This window comes from Rutilus rutilus (genome assembly GCF_951802725.1).
Source record: "Rutilus rutilus genome assembly, chromosome: 5".
NCBI lineage: Eukaryota > Metazoa > Chordata > Actinopteri > Cypriniformes > Leuciscidae > Rutilus > Rutilus rutilus.
The window spans coordinates 46,206,286-46,225,674 of NC_140213.1; the positions used below are offsets into that span (position 1 = coordinate 46,206,286).

The 19,389-nt window shown below is 37.1% G+C and overlaps 1 protein-coding gene across 1 annotated transcript in view; it reads left to right on the top strand.

The window, feature by feature from the left end:
- Positions 1–12,685: 12,685 nt before the first annotated feature.
- The window catches only part of LOC311291140 (uncharacterized protein), a gene marked incomplete at its 5' end in the record, with an annotated part of 32,862 nt that continues 26,158 nt past the window's right edge, over positions 12,686–19,389 (top strand). The window contains 6 exons of the mRNA XM_084410013.1: positions 12,686–12,690; positions 12,814–12,984; positions 15,969–16,142; positions 16,366–16,536; positions 16,879–17,052; positions 17,204–17,368. Coding sequence (XP_084266139.1) covers positions 12,686–12,690; positions 12,814–12,984; positions 15,969–16,142; positions 16,366–16,536; positions 16,879–17,052; positions 17,204–17,368 — 860 coding nt within the window. The remainder of the gene's footprint in view (positions 12,691–12,813; positions 12,985–15,968; positions 16,143–16,365; positions 16,537–16,878; positions 17,053–17,203; positions 17,369–19,389) is intronic.

Sequence of the window (19,389 nt, forward strand, 5' to 3'; positions counted from 1 at the left end):
TCAACTCAAGACACTGAGGTGAGACGTGATGAAAAAACAAACAAAACATAATGTACAGATTAGGGCTGCACCCTAGTAGTCAACAAGAAGAGGCTTAGTTGACCAAAATTGTATTAGTTGGTAAGTCGCAGAAGAAAAAAAACTCCAGAGGAAGTGGCAAGTCACGCAGTCCACGACAGATGGATCATTATTGGCTGGTCCTTGTGGTAATAACAGTTGGGCAGGAAATCTAAATGCTCGCCTATCATTCACCGACCGCAAATATGCCTCATCACATTTTTATCACATTAACTATTAGCAGCTTTATATTACAGCTCGCTCAAATGCTAACATAGAAAAATGTGTGATATTATTTGGTGCATATTCATATGTTTGTGCAGAGTGTTGAAGTTGAATAGCAGTGTGCTGCATGACAGTTAACATGGAGGTGCCGGTGCAATCACTTGCATTTAACTTAAGATACTCTGTTACTTTTGGTCATACAGGTAAGATTAATACATAATTAAAAACTGTATAGGGGCTTATTTTATTTGTGCACGCTCAATATAAAAACAAAACGTTGTGCTTTTATAAAATAATGAAAACAAACAGGACGCGCTGTCTGCCGTCTCAGTCCCTGTGAACTTGAGCATGTCAAAAAATAGAATGAAACTCAGTGTACTTGCATCACAGACATAGGAAATATATTTATAGAAAGCTTGAAATGTCTATTTTGAAATTAACTAATTCAACTGCAAAAAATATTCTCAGATTATGTAATCAATTTGCATATAGGTTTGTCCTGCAGAAGTGACGAGTCAGGTGAAAACACATATCAATGAATGATTAGGCTGTCTCCTTGCTGTTTTTCACGACACATTCATAATCATTACTTTTGCCAGTGGGTTTTGGCAAGTTTTATGTTTTGTGTGGCTATATATTATTGTCATGGATCTCTGAGGGAAAACTCAAATGCAGAATGAGTGTTCAGGGATTTATTGACAAACCAGCAGACTAGACAAGATCACACTCAGACAAACTACACTGCTCAAAAAAATTAAAGGAACACTTTGAAAACACATCAGATCTCAATGGGGAAAAATATCATGCTGGATATCTATACTAATATGGACTGGGTAATGTGTTATGAACGAAAGGATGCCACATCGTTTGATGGAAATGAAAATGATCAACCTACAGAGGATTGAATTCAAAGACACCCCGGAAATCTGAGTGAAAAAATTATGCAGCAGGCTTGTCAATTTTGCTGAAATTTCATTGCAGCAACTCAAAATGGTACTCAGTAGTTTGTATGGCCCCCACGTGCTTGTATGCATGCCTGACAACGTCGGGGCATGCTCCTAATGAGACGACGGATGGTGTCCTGGGGTATTTCCTCCCAGATCTGGATCAGCGCATCACTGAGCTCCTGGACAGTCTGAGGTGCAACCAGGTGATGTCAGATGGACCGAAACACAATGTCCCAGAGGTGTTCTATTGCAGTGGTTCCCAATTCCAGTCCTCGTGACCCACTGCTCTGCATGTCTGTATGTCTCCCTTATTTAACACACCTGAACCAGATCATCAGCTCATTAGGAGAGACTCCATGAACTGAACTGAGTATGTCAGATAAGAGAGACCTACAAAATGTGCAGAGCAGTGGGTCACGAGGACTGGAATTGGGAACCACTGTTCTATTGGATGTAGGTCAGGTGAGCGTGGTGGCCCTTCAGTGGTATCATTCCTTCATCCTCCAGGAACTGCCTGCATGCTCTCGCCACATGAGGCCGGGCATTGTTGTGCACCAGGAGGAACCCAGGACCCACTGCACCAGCATAGGGTCTGACAATGGATCCAAGGATTTCATCCCGATACCTAATGGCAGTCAGGGTGCCATTGTCTAGCCTGCAGAGGTCTATGCGTCCCTCCATGGATATGCCTCCCCAGACCATCACTGACCCACCACCAAACCAGTCATGCTGAACGATGTTACAGGCAGCATAACATTCTCCACGGCTTCTCCAGACCCTTTCCTGTCTGTCACGTGCTCAGGGTGAACCTGCTCTCATTTGTGAAAACCACAGGGCACCAGTGGCGGACCTGCCAATTCTGGTGTTCAATGGGAAATGCCAATCGAGCTCCCTGGTGCTGGGCAGTGAGCACAGGGCCCACTAGAGGACGTCGGGCCCTCAGGCCACCCTCATGAAGTCTGTTTCTGATTGTTTGGTCAGAGACATTCACACCAGTGGCCTGCTGGAGGTCATTTTGTAGGGCTCTGGCAGTGCTCATCATGTTCCTCCTCGCACAAAGGAGCAGATACCGGTCCTGCTGATGGGTTAAGGACCTTCTACGGCCCTGTCCAGCTCTCCTAGAGTAGCTGTCTGTCTTCCTGGAATCTCCTCCATGCTCTTGAGACTGTGCTGGGAGACACAGCAAACCTTCTGGCAATGGCACGTATTGATGAGCCATCCTGAAGGAGCTGGACTGCCTGCGCAACCTCTGTAGGGTCCAGGTATCGCCTCATGCTACCAGTAGTGACACTGACCCTAGCCAAATGCAAAACTGGTGAAAAACAGTCCGAAAAGATGAGTAGGGAAAAAATGTCAGTGGCCTCCACCTGTAAAACCATTCCTGTTTTGGGGGTTGTCTCACTGTTGCCCATCTAGTGCACCTGCTGTTAATTTCATTAACACTAAAGCAGCTGAAACTGATTACCAACCCCCTCTGTTACTTAACTGACCAGATCAATATCCCAGGAGTTTAACTGACTTGATGCTATTCTCTGATTAAAAAGTGTTCCCTTTATTTTTTTTGAGCAGTGTAGGACTAATCAATGACTAAACAAGAGAGTGAGGGAATTGGAAACAAGGAGGCAGGAACACAGGAGCAGGAGCACATGGTGAACACAAACAAAGACACTGTCATATTAAACAAAGACAAGACTGCCAGAACTGCCAGAGGAGAACCTCTGAATTGGTATTTTCATGAGATCAAGTTTAGTTTTGAACTGAATTAATTCCTGCTTAATCTTCCCTTCTGCAGGTTTTTGAGTCCTACTGCAGATAAAGCCTGTGAGTATGTGAGAGGAATTGTGGGTAAAAACCCGTTACTCCTGAGAGAACTGAATCTGAGTGAACATGAACTAGGAGACACAGGAGTGAATCAGATCGCTGCTCTACTGCAGGATAAACACTGTAAACTCAACACACTGATGTGAGTATTTTATAGTTTACTGTCATTGCTGTTCTTTAAAGGGTTTGCAGAAAAAGAACCATTATTCTTTTTATTATTGTTGTTGTATTCTAGAAATAAACTAAAGAATGTTTCCTGTCTTTGTTTTCTTTCTCTTCAGGCTGAATAATAACAGTATTACAGCAGAAGGTTGTGCTGCTCTGACTTCAGCGTTTAATTCAAACCCTTCAAACCTGATAGAGCTGGATCTGAGTGAGAATAAACTAGGAAACTCTGGAATTGAGAAGATCTGTGTTCTGTTGGCAAATACACAATGTAGTCTGGAAAAGCTGAAGTGTGTAGTTATATCATTGAACATTTCTATATACATTTATAATGTTTGATTAGATAAAATGATGAAAATGAATGCTATAATTTGACTCTTCATCTCAGTTTTACTGTGACACCCTAATATCCTGCCTAACATCTCCTTTTGTGTATAACTGAAGAAATTCATTTTGAAACAATATGTGGTTGTTCAATCAATTATTTTGGACAGTTGATTCAATTAATACATTTATTATCAAAGGTTTTGGTTAATGTATATATACAGTAGATCATTTTGGAGAAAAGCAAACAAGTTTAGCATACATTTTTGTTAGTTTGTCAGAATTATTTTATTTTTAATTAAGTACTTGTATGATAAACTATCTCTCAACAAAGAATACATAATATTGTTTTGTTTTTTCAGACTTTCAGACTGCAGTATCAGTGAAGAGGGTTATAAAACTCTGGCTTCAGCTCTGAGATCAAACCCTTCACACCTGATAGAGCTGGATCTCAGAGGAAATGATCCTGGACAATCAGGAGTGAAGGAGCTCAGTGATTTACTACAGGATGTGCACTATAGATTGAAAACCATCAGGTGAAGAAATTGTATTTTAACTTTCTGCTACCATAATGCAATGCTACATCAGTAATCAGTTGAGAAGACATGTATTCTTTTGATTCATTGTTGAATTAATCACATCACAAAATATAGAAGATTATGATTGTCTGGAACATTGTATTACATTGTCTTAACAGAACACAAAGATGTAATTCTTATGGGTTTTTCTGAGAAGTACTTCCCGAATGAATTCCGAATTGACTTTGAACAGTTACTGTACAATCTGCATAATGACAACAAATTTTAAATGGGCTACATTTATTTTTTGTGTAGATTATTTCTGACAGCACTTCTCAAGCTAATGTTGCCATCTAGCGGCTGCGTGTGGAACACACTTAGCAAACTCAGCTTTATGGTCCACCAATGACCGATGCAAGCTGTACACAGTTTTAATGTTTCCTTAAAGTGTTTGAACTGGAAGTTGTTGTGTGAACTTTAGTATGGTTAAAGTCAAGTCACCTTCATTTAGTCAAGTCAAGTCACTGGGAAACAGGAAAATAATGCAACAAATTTGTTTCCGGAAGAAAATAGTGTCACAGTCAAGCTTAAGTAAGCTCAGTGATGGTTCATTTTTGTTGTAAAAAAAAAAGAAAAGCAAAAAAAGTTATCAATTTAATATATATATATATATATATATATATATATATATATATATATATATATATATATATATATATATATATATATATATATATATGTATATGTATATATGTGTGTGTATATATATATATATATATATATATATATATATATATATATATATATATATATATATATATATATATATATATATATAGCCACAGCTACTCTGGATAAAACCATAATGTCATCGTCCAGCTCAGTTCAGGTCTGATATAATGGTGTCAATGCAGGCAGATCAATAATATATATATATTTTTTCCCAAATATCTTTATTGAATTTTTAAACATTTTCCAGACATACAACTGAAAAAATATACAAAGAAACATAAAAAGGAAAAGGTTGCTAGACATTAGTTTAATCCACTGGTTTATCTTTGGTCTTTCTGTGTCCTCCCAGTTCAGAGCGATTACATGTTTAGCCTGCAATAAGCAGAAACTAACAAGCTTCCTCTTTTTTGTAGTCCCTTTAAAACCATTAGGAAAAATGTGAAGTAAGCAGAGTTTACCGTCCATAGGCATGTTACATTCAATCAAACGGGAAACAAATTTAGTAACCTCCTTCCAAAAAATCTGAAGTTCTGGACACTGCCACATACAATGAAGAAGAGTTCCCTTGTCTACACCACATTTTACACAGACATCAGGAATATTAGAATCAAAATGGTGAAGTTTTACAGGAGTAATATAGGTTCTAAATAACCATTTGTACTGCAGCAATCTAAACCTGGTATTAATAGTCTGCGTCTGTGGCAACAGGCAAGAATTGTTCCACTATTGTTCCACTCATCATCTGAAATTTCTGTTTGTAAATCAGTTTTCCTTGCTTGTAAATAAGAAAGACTACTTTCTTTTGAGGAAAGTACTAAAATGTTGTAAAATTTGGAAAGCAGGCCTCTACTCTGATGATGGTTAACGGCTATGTTCTCTATAGTGGAGAGTGGGGGTTATCAATAATATTTTTGAATAATAAATGAAATGTCCCCAACTAAGCAAGCCAAAAACCAATGGTGCCAAAGGCGAAGAAAGGTGAAAAAGGCGACAGTGTCAAGGAACCAAAACTCCATCAGGTGACAGAATGGAGAAAAAAAAACTCCTCTGGCCAACAAACGAACAGTTTATGATAACGATTCAGGCATCATTACAGGTCAGAAGTCAGATTGGAACATTCAAAATATTATCCAGTTCCATCTGGTTGAAGATCGGAGTGATCTTGCACGTATGGACTGGAGACGAGTTTGTTGAAGATCAGTGCCAATGGCTGGCGTGTCGATGAGGCCTTCACAGGGGACAATCAAGTTGACAACCTCTGCTGACACTTGCGTTGTGGTCGTGTCTAGGCGCAGGTCCACCATCTAAATTGGATACAGCCTGGGTCCGGCTGATTATAGTTAACATTAGCATAGATGCCATTCTCATTCTCGAGTACATCGGGTGTTATAGGAAGTGTTCCCGGTTCCGACTGACCTAATCTATGCAGCCTAATGATCATTTAACTGATTTGAATAATAGGAATGTATAGTGGTCTATGTGTATGCCAGTTTGAAGAGATGTGTTTTTTATCTAGATTTAAACTGACAGAGTGTGTCTGCTTCCCGGACAATGTTAGGAAGACTGTTCCAAAGTTTAGGTGCTAAATAGGAAAAGGATCTACCGCCAGCAGTGGATTTGGATGTTCTAGGTATTATCAACTGGCCAGAATTTTGAGATCGCAATAGACGTGAAGGACTATAATGCGTTAAGAGCTCACTCAAGTACTGGGGAGCTAAACCATTTAGTGCTTTGTAAGTAATTAGCAATATTTTTTAATTTATACAATGTTTAATAGGGAGCCAATGCAGTGTTGACAGAACCGATCAGCTATGCATTCTGTTAATTTTGTGAATAACAGTGAAAACTAATCCCATGCTTCCTAATGATATCTCCCAAGGGTAGCATGTACAGAATGAACAACAATGGTCCTAGAACTGAGCCTTGTGGTACTCCATTCTGAACTTGTGATCGATATGACATCTCTTAGTTTATTTCTACAAACTGATAATGATCAGGGGCCGTATTCACAAACAATTTTAAGGCTAAAAGTAGCTCCTAACTGGCGAATTTAGGAGCAACTCCTAAAAATAATGGGCGTGTCACTCGTAACTTTAGGACTCCTAATTTTTTTGACTAAGAGTAATTCACGAAGCATTTTAGCCCTAAAAGTAGCACCTAAGCCTGGGACAGCTTAAACGAAGTCGAGAGGACTCCTAACTCACTAAGACCTATTCACAAACCGTTTTTTGTGGCATTTCACGTTGCGATGTTTTGAAATGCGTACGCGGCGGCTACAGGAGCTTCCGATCGCGAGGGAACAATTTTGCATTGTAGGCATAACTAGGGATGCAATAACGCCACCAACAACAACCAAAACTAGGCTACTCATTGCATGTAAACTAATTGTAACGTTTCATTGTGAATCAAATTAAAATGTTCTTCTCTTTGCAAACGTAGGCAGAGGCATATAGTGACAGATTAATTCAATAATGTTGCAAAGATATTGCATCAATCCATATGTTTCATTAGGCTACTAGGCTATTTGTTTTGCCTTACTCTTTATTCATTTAGGCTATTTATTCAGTTATTCATCATCTTCCGTCCTTCACACTACTTGTGTAGCGCACGCATTCTCAGGCCTGTCACCTGTCACTCATCATCGTAGGGGAGGTGTTTGGAATCATTCCCGTGTTACAATCATCAGCTAATCAAGGTGGTCACTTCAGTCAAGCTCGTGCATGAGTAATGACGTCATCCATAGCAATGAAGACTCACGCTTTGTTTAGGAGTTGTCATTTTTCTTTACTAAGAGTAGGTCTGAAAGGCGTTGTGAATAACTTTTAAGAGAAAACTCCTAGCTAAAATCCTTTAGTGCGATTTAGGAGTACTCCTAGTGGTAAGATAAAATGCTTTGTGAATACGGCCCCAGATAAATATGATTTAAACCACACTAATGCAATTCCACTAATGCTAGCATAATTTTCGAGTCTATTCAAAAGAATGTTGTGGTCGACAGTGTTAAGTGCAGCACTAAGATTGAATAACACTAATAGCGAGATACAACCACGATTGGATGATAAGAGCAAATAATTTGTGACTCTGATGAGAGCTGTCTCAATACTATGATACGATCTGAATCCTGGCTGGAAATCCTCAGATACCATTTCTTTCTAAAAAGGAGCATAGTTGTGAAGACACTGCCTTTTCTAGTATCTTTGACAAAAAGGGTAGATTCGAGATCGGCCTATAATTGACCACTTCACTTGGATCAAGTTGCGTTTTTTTTTTAGTAAGAAGTTTAATCATAGCCAGCTTAAAAGTTTTTGTTACATATCTTAGTGACAAAGATGAATTAATGATATTAAGGAGAGGATCTGTGACCTCTGGAAGCATCTCTTTCAGTAGCATTCTTTAACATGCATGTTGTTGATTTTAGATGATTTAACGAGTTTAGACAATTCTTCCTCTCCTATTGCAACGAATGAATGATATTTTTCCTCAGGGACACTACTGATGTGATACTGTAGTAGACGGCTGCATAGTTATAATTTTCTCTCTAACATTATCAATCTTGGATTCAATAAGGTCAAAAGCTTATGATTTTTCATCATAATAATCTTCACAAATTAAGAATTTTGATATGTAAATACAATCTGCAGAAGTCAAAAGGCTATAAACTAACTACAACATGGCCACACTACACTCATGACTTCAATGACACCATCACTAAGCTTCCTACAAGTCTAACAACTATAATAGTTTGCAAGAGTGCAATTAACTAGGCTGTGAAAATGGACTAGTGAGTAGATGATTTTACCTGTTCGGCTGATGATGTTTAATTTCCCCAACGATCTCTGTAGTTGCATTTAGCCACTTGTTAGCAACTGCTTTTTACAAGACAAGTAAAAGCTTAAAAAAAATCACAAGAGGGTATTACTGATGTTATTTATATTGTAGAATTAAAATATGAAAATATATTGAGGTTGTGTTTACCACAGATATTATTTCAAGCATTTAATCAAAAACCCATTAAAACCCACAGGCAGGTAGGACACCCAATAATTTCATTCGGACCAAATGAAATTGGTCTGAAAATTTTAGTGTCTAAAAAGACTTCCAAAGAAGATAAATATAGAGCACTTTAGAACACTTTAATTATTGATTGCTTTAAGGATGTGACAAGACTTTTGGCCAGTATAACAACATTTTGAAAAACGTTACCTATCCAAGCTTTCAGGATGTTCTACCCAAGCCATTAGAAGAATGAGAAGAAACACCATTCCAAAGGGAAAGCATTTTTTTTCTTCTGTGGATTAAATTGCACACATACATTTCTGAACACAAGTTTGGATTAAAGTAAACCCTGGTGCGATTGAAGTGTGAACAATGTAATCTTTACCCTGGTGCACACCAAACAAGCGGACGGAGATGATGGAAAGGTGGGTCTTGGTCCACTTCCAAACTAACTTTGGTGCAATTCGTTTGTTACAGTACTGTACATGAACACAACACGGGCCAAATATATCTAAACAAACTAAAAACAAGACATGATGTCACCAAGATGCAACCCTAAAAAGTGCAGAATGCTCAAGAATTCGCAATGTTTTCCATTACAGTTAGGAACAGGTGTCAGAACCATGTCTCTTTGTAGCAGATCTTTGTGTGTATGATGGAGGCATTCCTGCTGCTGTCTTGACCATTTACACAATAACTCTTCATGGGTTTTTAGCTGTAAAAGTACTAGTAAAAGTTTAGCTGTAAAGCTAGTAAAAGTACTATATGTTTTTTTTGTCCTCTCTTGTCCTTCAGGCCCGGTGTGGCTTGCAGGTGATGCTCATTATCACTTACGTCACCGGTCTTGATCGCAAACAAAGCAGCAGAAACAAAACAATATCTTATGTCTAAACATTTGTCCAAAAAATTATCTTCTATTTCCTGTAGGTTTTTGAAAACTGATGCTGCACAGGAAGCGTGTGACTGTCTCACTGAAGTTCTGGGTAAAAGTCCATTATTGCTGACAGAACTGGATCTGAGTGAAGATAAATTAGGAGATCTGGATGGAGAGAAGCTCTCTGCTCTTTTGATGGACTCTCATAGCAAAGTGGAGAAAATCAAGTGAGTCAGTGTGATTTATACATTATAACTTCTCTGTTAATTGATTGTAAATGACTGTCAGTCACGTGTCAGCAGATATGAAGAGCTGTTGATCTGATGTGTGGTGAATATGTGCTGAATAATAAATAATGCTGTTTCTGTGTTTAGGCTGAATAATTGTGAGCTGACAGAGAAAAGCTCAGCTTCAGTTCTAGCTACTGTTCTCTCCTCTAAAACCATCCTGAAAGAGCTGAACCTGAACAACAGCCGTCTGCTGGACTCTGGAGTCAAAGAGATCTGTGAGGGACTGAAGAATCCTGTGTGTGAGCTGAAGATACTTGAGTAAGTACATTTCACCATCAGCTACACTCAACACCACAGAAATCACAGGAATATGACACACTGGATGTTCTGTTCCCCTTGTCTTTTGTCAATTATTATTATTATTATTTGTTTTAGTTTTTTTTGCAAAAGCCTGTCTTCAACTCAGATTTGATTTAATTTACAATTATAAATATTTGTATTTAAAAATATAAATATAAAATCTGCCAAATTTCAGTGTTATTTGCTGGATTTAACTTGCAATGCATTATTGTTGTCCACAGAAAGGTGGTAAACAGAGGTTTATGTAAAAGAGATGCTTGTGTACCTTTTCTAGTAAGGCCTAAAGAAAAAGTTATGGACAACTTGCACTAGTACTTCCATGTTCTGCTCATTAAAGGCTCATGCATGAGGACAGTTTTTTTTTACAACCATATCATACAACCAACTCCATAAACAACTCTCCTATCTCTGAAAAATCCAGATTTGCATGTGGCATTTTAGGAACTAGGTGACCACAGCACATGAACAATATCACATCACTGGAAATTACTGAGACATTATTTGAAAACAAAAATATGTAACAGCTCACTGTAAGTGGTCAATTCATTGAATTATGGAAAACACATTCTATACTTGTAACAGTTTAAAAGGCAGATTTGAATATTCAGATCACCATGTGTGGATCTGTATCTTAACTCTGAATTTACTGCATGGTGGCTGTGTGTAAAACAGTGATTCTGTTGATGCTATATAATCATTGCAGGATTTTAGCGTCTGATTTATTTGTTTAGAGCTGGAACACCATACATTTTGGTCAACTTCTCATGGTAGTATTTTTCATGCAATTAATGGTATTATGTATCTTCATTATTGATGTTGTTCAATTATTATTATCAGGCTCAGCAAGTGTGATCTAACAGAAGAAAGCTGTTCAGCTCTGGCTTCAGTTCTCAGTTCAGACTCCAGCATTCTGAAGGATCTTGACCTGAGTAATAATAATCTGCAGGATTCAGGAGTGAAGCTGCTCTCTGATGGACTGAAAAATAACTGTAAACTGGAGAAACTCAGGTGAGATGATGTGCAACACTGGGCCTTTAGTTTGTTTACGTATTTAGTCATCAGTTTCTGACTGAAACTAAGTTTAGTTTGTATTTTGTTATTTGTACAAATAATATGCAGAGTAACATGCTTATTTGAAAAAAGTAACTCTGATAGTTTGTTTTGAATTTAAAAAGTAATACATTGTTTTATTCATTGCATGAAAAAAGTAATCTGACTTACAAGTAAACTTTCATTTCTGGAATTGCTATAATAATGAATTAATCACGTAACATTTTCATTCCTGTTCTAGACTTTCAAACTGCAGTATCACAGAAGAAGGTTATAAAGCTCTGGCTTCAGCTCTGAGATCAAACCCTTCACACCTGATAGAGCTGGATCTCATAGGAAATGATCCTGGACAATCAGGAGTGAAGGAGCTCGATGATTTACTACAGGATCAGAAGTGTCAACTCAAGACACTGAGGTGAGACGTGATGAAATAATACAAAATAAATGACATACAGGTGAATTTTATGCCTCTTTTCCACCGTCTAGCCAAACTGTTCTCCTTGCTTAAGTTTGATTGACAGGCTATCTGACCAATCATAATCCGCAATCCGCTGAATCCGCCATTTTGTCCGACAAAGCAGTCAGGAGAGTTAATTAACGTCCGTGGATTTGAACTTGAAAAACGGAGTGTACTGACGGATTTCCGCAGTTGAAACAACATTCTTTCAGATGTTCATTCATGTTTATTTGATGCTATAAAATAACTAGAAGGAAGAGATGATCTGTTCACGAGCAGCTTTAACTGAGGCACTACAGCGATCTGTCAGACACATTAAAGAGACACAAAACGATATTTATTGTTTAAATTTCTTTAAAAATTACTAAATTTGAAAGATGAGACTTTGTTTTATATAAAAAGTATCGGTAACACTTTACGGTAAGGGTACATGAATTATCATGAATTCATGTATAAATTCATGCATGCATAAATAATTCATGCATGAATTTATACATGAATTCATGATAATTCATGTACCCTTACCGTAAAGTGTTACCAAAGTATCCGTCTCTGTCCTGTCTGTCGGCGCGTTGTCAGTGTCCTCTGTGCTCCGTGATGTATTTTTCACTGCGTGAGAACATGATGTGTGGCGAGAGAGTGGCATGCCATGATATGTGGCGAGAGAGTTGCTATTTCATTGTCGGATACAGCAACAGTAACTAAAGGGGGCGGGTCTTTGCGAACCGTCAATTCTGCTGACGTCACTACCCACATTCTACCTACATGGTTCAGCACAGTTAGACAATCGTGCTGAGTACTCCGGCCTGAGAACAGTTTGTAGTTGTGCTGTGCCAAACCAGGATCAAGTGGAAATATTACTGGAACGGTTTCTTATTGTTCTTAGAACAGTTTGGCCCAAAAGTGGAAAAGTGGCTGTAAATTCAGTAATGCAGTAAACTGCATAACCTTTGTTGTTGTCAAAGTTAACAAGGATTAACATTAGACTATTATTTAAAAAAAATACTACGGTTTGTTAAAAACTGAATTAAGTCCTGCTTTATCTTCCCTTCTGCAGGTTTTTGAGTCGTGATGCAGATGAAGCCTGTGAGTATGTGAGAGGAATTGTGGGTAAAAACCCGTTACTCCAGAGAGAACTGAATCTGAGTAAACATGAACTAGGAGACACAGGAGTGAATCAGATCGCTGCGTTACTGCAGGATAAACACTGTAAACTCAACAAACTAATGTAAGTATTTTACATTGTTTTATACTTTACAAAGCATCTTTAAAACAATATACTATTTAGCCTAATATTACATTTTCAAAATACTGACATTGTAGATTATTCTAAGATTAACTGAGCCATCATATAGATCAGTGGCCGCTTGCCTAAAGTGCTTAGACTAGCCTTACAAATTAGTCATCTAATTTTTTTCTTTAAGACTGATCATCTCTTTAAGCCAGTTACATAAAAAGGTAGATTGGTCTAATTCTGAAAATTAAGACTGATTAGCCATAGCTAATTGCTGGTTGACCAGACTAGCTTTAAGACAGTTTTAACTTAACAGCTATTTTCATGCAACTGGCCACAGAGCCACAACAAAAGCACTCTCATAGGGCCCTATTTTAACGATCTAAGCACATGGTCTAAAGCGCACGGCGCAAGTGCACTTAGGGCATATCCAGATCCACTGCACGCAAGCAGACCATCTACGGGACAAGCCAGATTCCACCATATCTTTATGTACACAATATTAATCTTTTACATTGTAATCCTGTTATTTTTAATATTTGGCATGTTTGTGTGCTGCTGCGTGTCCCTGTGTGTGTAATAAGCACAAGCACAGTGTACATGCGTTGTGGACCCGCCTATAGGCGCACATTACTAACGCGCTCTTTAAATAACAAAATAAATACTTCGCCATTGACTTCAGAACAGGTTTCAGTTGGTCAATGGCGCAGTCGTTTTCAGTTGCCTCAAAATAGCAACGTGCCAACAATGTGCCTGAACACACCTTGTTTTCAGACCAGCAGCCCATGGGCTCACAGATGTGCGCAAATGCATTTGCTATTTAAACAACGTGGGGCAGGACATGAAAATGATAACTGCATTGGGCAGAAACTAGCAAAAAACACTTGCTTAACGCCTGGCGCTGCATTGCGCCGTGTGTATGATATGTCCCATAGAGTGCACAGAAACGTGATGTATTCTAGTAGGTTAGACCAGTGCGAGTGCGCATTTAGAGTGTCATTAGTCTGTTTTATATATATTTATCTATATTTGGTCTATTAAAATGCATTTAGATTTCCCCAAAATTCAAGATAAGGGGACAAAAATGCTGCTGTATGTCTGAATGAATCAGCTGAATTGCAATGACTCACTCATTAACAGTGAATTTCTGCCACCTACTAGCTGTTTTAATTCACAATTAAAAGTATCTTTTCATTTTTATTAACAATTTCAAATATCATTATTCAGTGTTTTATGTTTAAAACATCAAAATATTATTTATGCATTTGTAACTGCAGGTTAAATGTATTCATGTCCCACTGAGTTGCATTAAACTCTGTGTAAATGCATCTAAATGTCACTTCAGATGCAGCTTCTGTGTTTGCATTCCAAAGATGAATTTTGTTGATACTGATTTAATTTTCTTGGTAACAGCCATTTTGTCTTATTATTCTAATTGACTTCATTGATTAAATGTAAGAATTTAATGCAAAATATGATGCACACATTTAATTAGGTTAGAAAAAAATGCTTCATAATGCTAAAATGCCCATAAAAGGTAAAAATCTATTTAAACATTTGAAAAGTGATTTCTGTCACTGCTATCAATAAAATCCCTGAAAATATTGAGATGGACTGTTTTTTTTTGTCAGTATCACACATCCTGAGCGACAAGTTTCAATCCATAGAGATTTTGATATATATTTTATATCACTTTAAGTTAGTGTATCTGCAGAGCGCAGGGTTAATTAAAGTTAACATGAGCTAGAAAATAGTGAAACATGATTGATAAGTTATTAAAAGTGCAATAAACTGTAAAAGAGAACTACATTCTGTACTCATAAGCTTACAGGTGGCCCCCTGTGTGCACACACACAAAGCATGACAGCATGCGAGCACCAAATTCAGTTCCCTTGCATAGCCCATTGCACTTGACCATTTTTCTCTTTTTTTTTAAAGACTTGACTATTTTCATCTTTTGTTGAAAAGTTGCCACCATTTTTTATCATTTTCACCACACTTTAATGGCCCCGAGAATATTTTGTTGCATGAATATCTGAATAGACAATGTATCCCTAGAAAGAAAAAAAAAAAAAACGGACCTTCTGCTTTTATTTAAAAAAAGAAATTAATATTTGTTGTTTTCGGTGACGTAAACTCCATTAAATCTGCATATAGCGCGGGAATTGAAGATCAGATTTATATCTGTTTTGCGGAGACACATTTATGTGACCAAGTTTAAATGGAATCGTTTTGATAAATCAGATATCCGATCAGTAAAACACAAGAACTGACCAGGTGTAAACAGGCCCAAAGATTACATCTGGATCAGATTCAGAATGATGATCAAAACATAGATTCCCACAATCCATCCATCATTAATATTCAGTACACACTTGTACAATAGTACAGTATAGTTTTACAATATACACTGTTTGTCAAAATGCCTGACTTGGCAAGTATCCAGGTAAACCTTGTTGGTTATGTCTTAAGTGAGCGTAAACAGTTGTAAAATCAGATGTAAATCAATATATTGAATCCGTGCATTAGGTGACAACTTTTAATAGAGCCTACCTGCTGCTCTCTGTGTCCTTAATGTTAACCAAACAAAATTAACTGACTGAAAAACTTTTGTAGCAATAATTCATTCATGCAGACTATGCTGTTTATTTTATTTTATGATTTGATTACATTTTTGTAGTATTTCTTTTCCTTATTTTTTACATGTAGTATTTCCTACCTGAAAAATAAAAAGTCTCTGTTCTGTTGTGTTTGTCTCATTGCTCATGATTTGCTTAGATTTTACACTGATTGTTTACTTAATTGCTTAAGAAGTTTTTACTTACATTTTGCTAGTTTTGCTGTGTTATTGAAATGCATGTTCTTTAAGAAAGTAGGCCCACTCTCTTTGACAATGAAAACCCTTCTGTTACTGTAGATGTGTTTTTGCAGAAAAAAACCCTGAGGAGACCTTCCTTTCTTTTTTCTCTTCTCTTCAGGCTGAATAATAACAGTATTACAGCAGAAGGTTGTGCTGCTCTGACTTCAGCGTTTAATTCAAACCCTTCAAACCTGATAGAGCTAGATCTGAGTGAGAATAAACTAGGAAACTCTGGAATAAAGAAGATCTGTGTTCTGTTGGAAAATACACAATGCAGATTAGAGAAACTGAAGTGTGTATTCATTTATCTTCATTTCTGCATGATAACATATATTTATAAATGTCCATTTGATTAGATTAACTGAAAAAATCAGTTTCAGTTAATCATTTTAATTTCAGTCTGAAAACTTTAAATATTTTATGAAACATGTAGAAATGCAAATGAAGCAGGTGTTGTCAATAAGACATTGGTTGCAGTACTTAACATGTATATGTTTTTGTATGTATATGTATAGTCTTTCAGGCTGCAGTATCACTGAAGAAGGATATAAAAGTTTGACCTCATCTCTGAAATCAAACTCAAATCTGATAGAGCTGGATCTCACAGGAAATGATCCTGGACAATCAGGAGTGAAGGAGCTCAAAGATTTACTGGGGCTTGAATGCTGTAAATTAAAGAACATCAGGTGAGAAAAGCCTTTGATTTTTCTAAATAAGCCACAGACAGAGTCAGAGGTGTGCAGCTCAGTAGATGTGACAAATGGCCAATGCAGAATTAGAATGGCATGAAAAGGAATTTACTGAATTACAATTCAGCAAAACTGGAAATATTTACCAAAACTATGACTTTAACACATTCTACACATTGCCATATTTTATTGCTTTATTGGATCCATAAGGAGGATGGGAGCTGCAAAAATGCAGTTGCTCTAACAACATTATTTAACAAAGATATATTTTATTTTATATCTAAATTAGTTTTTTCTTTTATTTTCAATTATCAAATCTAAATTTTCTATTTCCTGTAGGTTTTTGAAAAGTGTTGCTGCACAGGAAGCGTGTGACTATCTCACTAAAGTTCTGGGTAAAAGTCCATTATTACTGACAGAACTGGATCTGAGTGAAGATAAATTAGGAGATCTGGATGTAGAGAAGCTCTCTGCTCTTTTGATGGACTCTCATAGCAAAGTGGAGAAAATGAAGTGAGTCAATGTGATCTTATTCATTATAACTTCTGTTTGTTGTGTATTATAAAAGACTGTCAGTCACATATGTGAGCAGATATGAAGAGCTGTTGATCTGATGTGTGTTGAATATGTGCTGAATAATAAATAATGCTGTTTCTGTGTTTAGGCTGAATAATTGTGATCTGACAGAGAAAATCTGTTCAGTTCTAGCTACTGTTCTCTCCTCTAAAACCAAACTGAAAGAGCTGAACCTGAACAACAGCCGTCTGCTGGACTCTGGAGTCAAAGAGATCTGTAAGGGACTGAAGAAATCAACACTGAAGATTCTTAAGTGAGTTCAGTTCACCATCAGAGACACTCAACACCACAGCAATCACAGGGATATTATATATTTACTGAATCAGCTTTCCTCCTGAAGTGCAAAAAAATGGAAGAATACTCAGCTTTTGGGTCACACAGTTTAGAGTCCAATAGTCATTATTAAATATTAGCTACGAGTTTTGCCTCAATAAAATCCTAATTACTTCTTATTAATAGTTAGTAAGGTAGTTGTAGTAGCATTTAAGTTTAGCTATGGGTAGGATTATGGGATGTAGAATTATTGCAGAATAAGGCAATAATATGTGCTTTATAAGTACTAATAAACAGACAATATCCTAGTAATATGCAACTAGTAATTAGCTGTTAGTTAATAATGAGAACTGGATACTAAACTACCATTTTTTTCCGTAACAGTGGTGTTATCTCTAACAAAAACTAAAATGTAAACTTAAAGGATTTTTATTACTGGTAAGAAAATATTACACAATTGGGAAAAAACTAAAATAACTAAATTGAAAAATATTTTGTGACTTTAAAAGTAGACACAAAAATGCCACAAATTAAGTTTAAAGTTGTCAAATTTTGTATTTAGTTTTTATAAACAATATATTATATCAAACATGAATACACAAAAGTGTGTTTAAAGGTACAATATGTAAGAATTTTAAGTATCTAAATATCCAAAAACCACTTGCACAGTGTTATATATTTATTTCAATTGTGTGCTTACATTATCCTAAATGTTTCCAAGAATTTGTAAATTCAGAGCAATTCACAATTTTAAATAGTGCCCGTTCCTTGTAACTCGTCACCTGTCAATGACATAATATCCGCGTTATCCCTGGTTTCCACTCGTACTGGCATAGTAACCATGGCGACAGACATGGACAACTGCGTTACATCTAGCGGCATGCTCACGCTGTTGTTGTTTCGTTCAACCATGGCAAGCAGACTTTGGGACAAAAGGAGAACTAAAACGAAGATCAATATTGGCGTGGCGTTTTTGAGATGCCGAGAGCTAGCGTCCGCGACTAACTTAAGGTCCTTTCACACTGGACGCGATTTTGACGCACAAATAATTCGCGCGATGGTTTTATTTTTTTATCAGCTGTTTGTGTAATGAGTGCTTCCACACCGAACGCGAATGTGCTGTGGCGGAAAAACGACTTTTATTTTTTCCGCTGCGATGTCGATTTTTTTTTTACTTTTGCGCCGACAGAAAAGGCTTCAGCCAATCACAAACTACAAGGACAACGATTTGAAAGACAATGTGTGGCGTAGCATTGTCAACCAACTCGGTTATCTCGACTGTGAGTGTGTTGTGTGATAGTTTTAGTCGTTGTATAGTCCTGTGCTGTGTAGGCTAGCAGGCTAAACTACATTTGGGATAGAAAGCAAACACTATTATCGTCAAAGATAGAGACAGAGACCGTGTTTACTTTGAACATGTAACAAAATGTAGTGAGACTATTTAGGGCTGCTTTTAGTATACTATACATTCTTTGTGTGATATCTACAGTTTCTAGTCGAATGATTTTAACTTTTTACTTCTCGTGTTACATGTAATGTGTATTGACATTACAAAACGCACTGTGTTTAGTTGAAGATGCAAAAAAACTGTGGAAAACCCTCAGGGACACCTATGTGAGAAAAAGGAGAGCGGAAAAGGAAACTAAAAGTGGACATTAGCATACTCCCCTTCAGACTCTCTGTTCTGTAAGATCGGGTGCACCCAAAACCTTCTTTTCTGTCTTTTAAAGAAAATGAAAAGCTCGTCTTCACTGGATGATAATGATGATGAAGTGTCCATGTTTTCTCAGCTGTCGGCGCAAAAGTTTTGGAATGTTGAAGCTCTGAACGTTGCAAATTCGCGTTGCAGCTGATGTGAATGGTTTTGACGCGAACTATTCGCTTTTTCGTTTCGCTTTTTCATTACGCATCCGGTGTGAAAGGGCCTTTAGACTTGACAGAGCTTCACGAGTCACGACTTGACAGAGATGCCGCTCTTGCATGTACTTTATTAGACAGCTG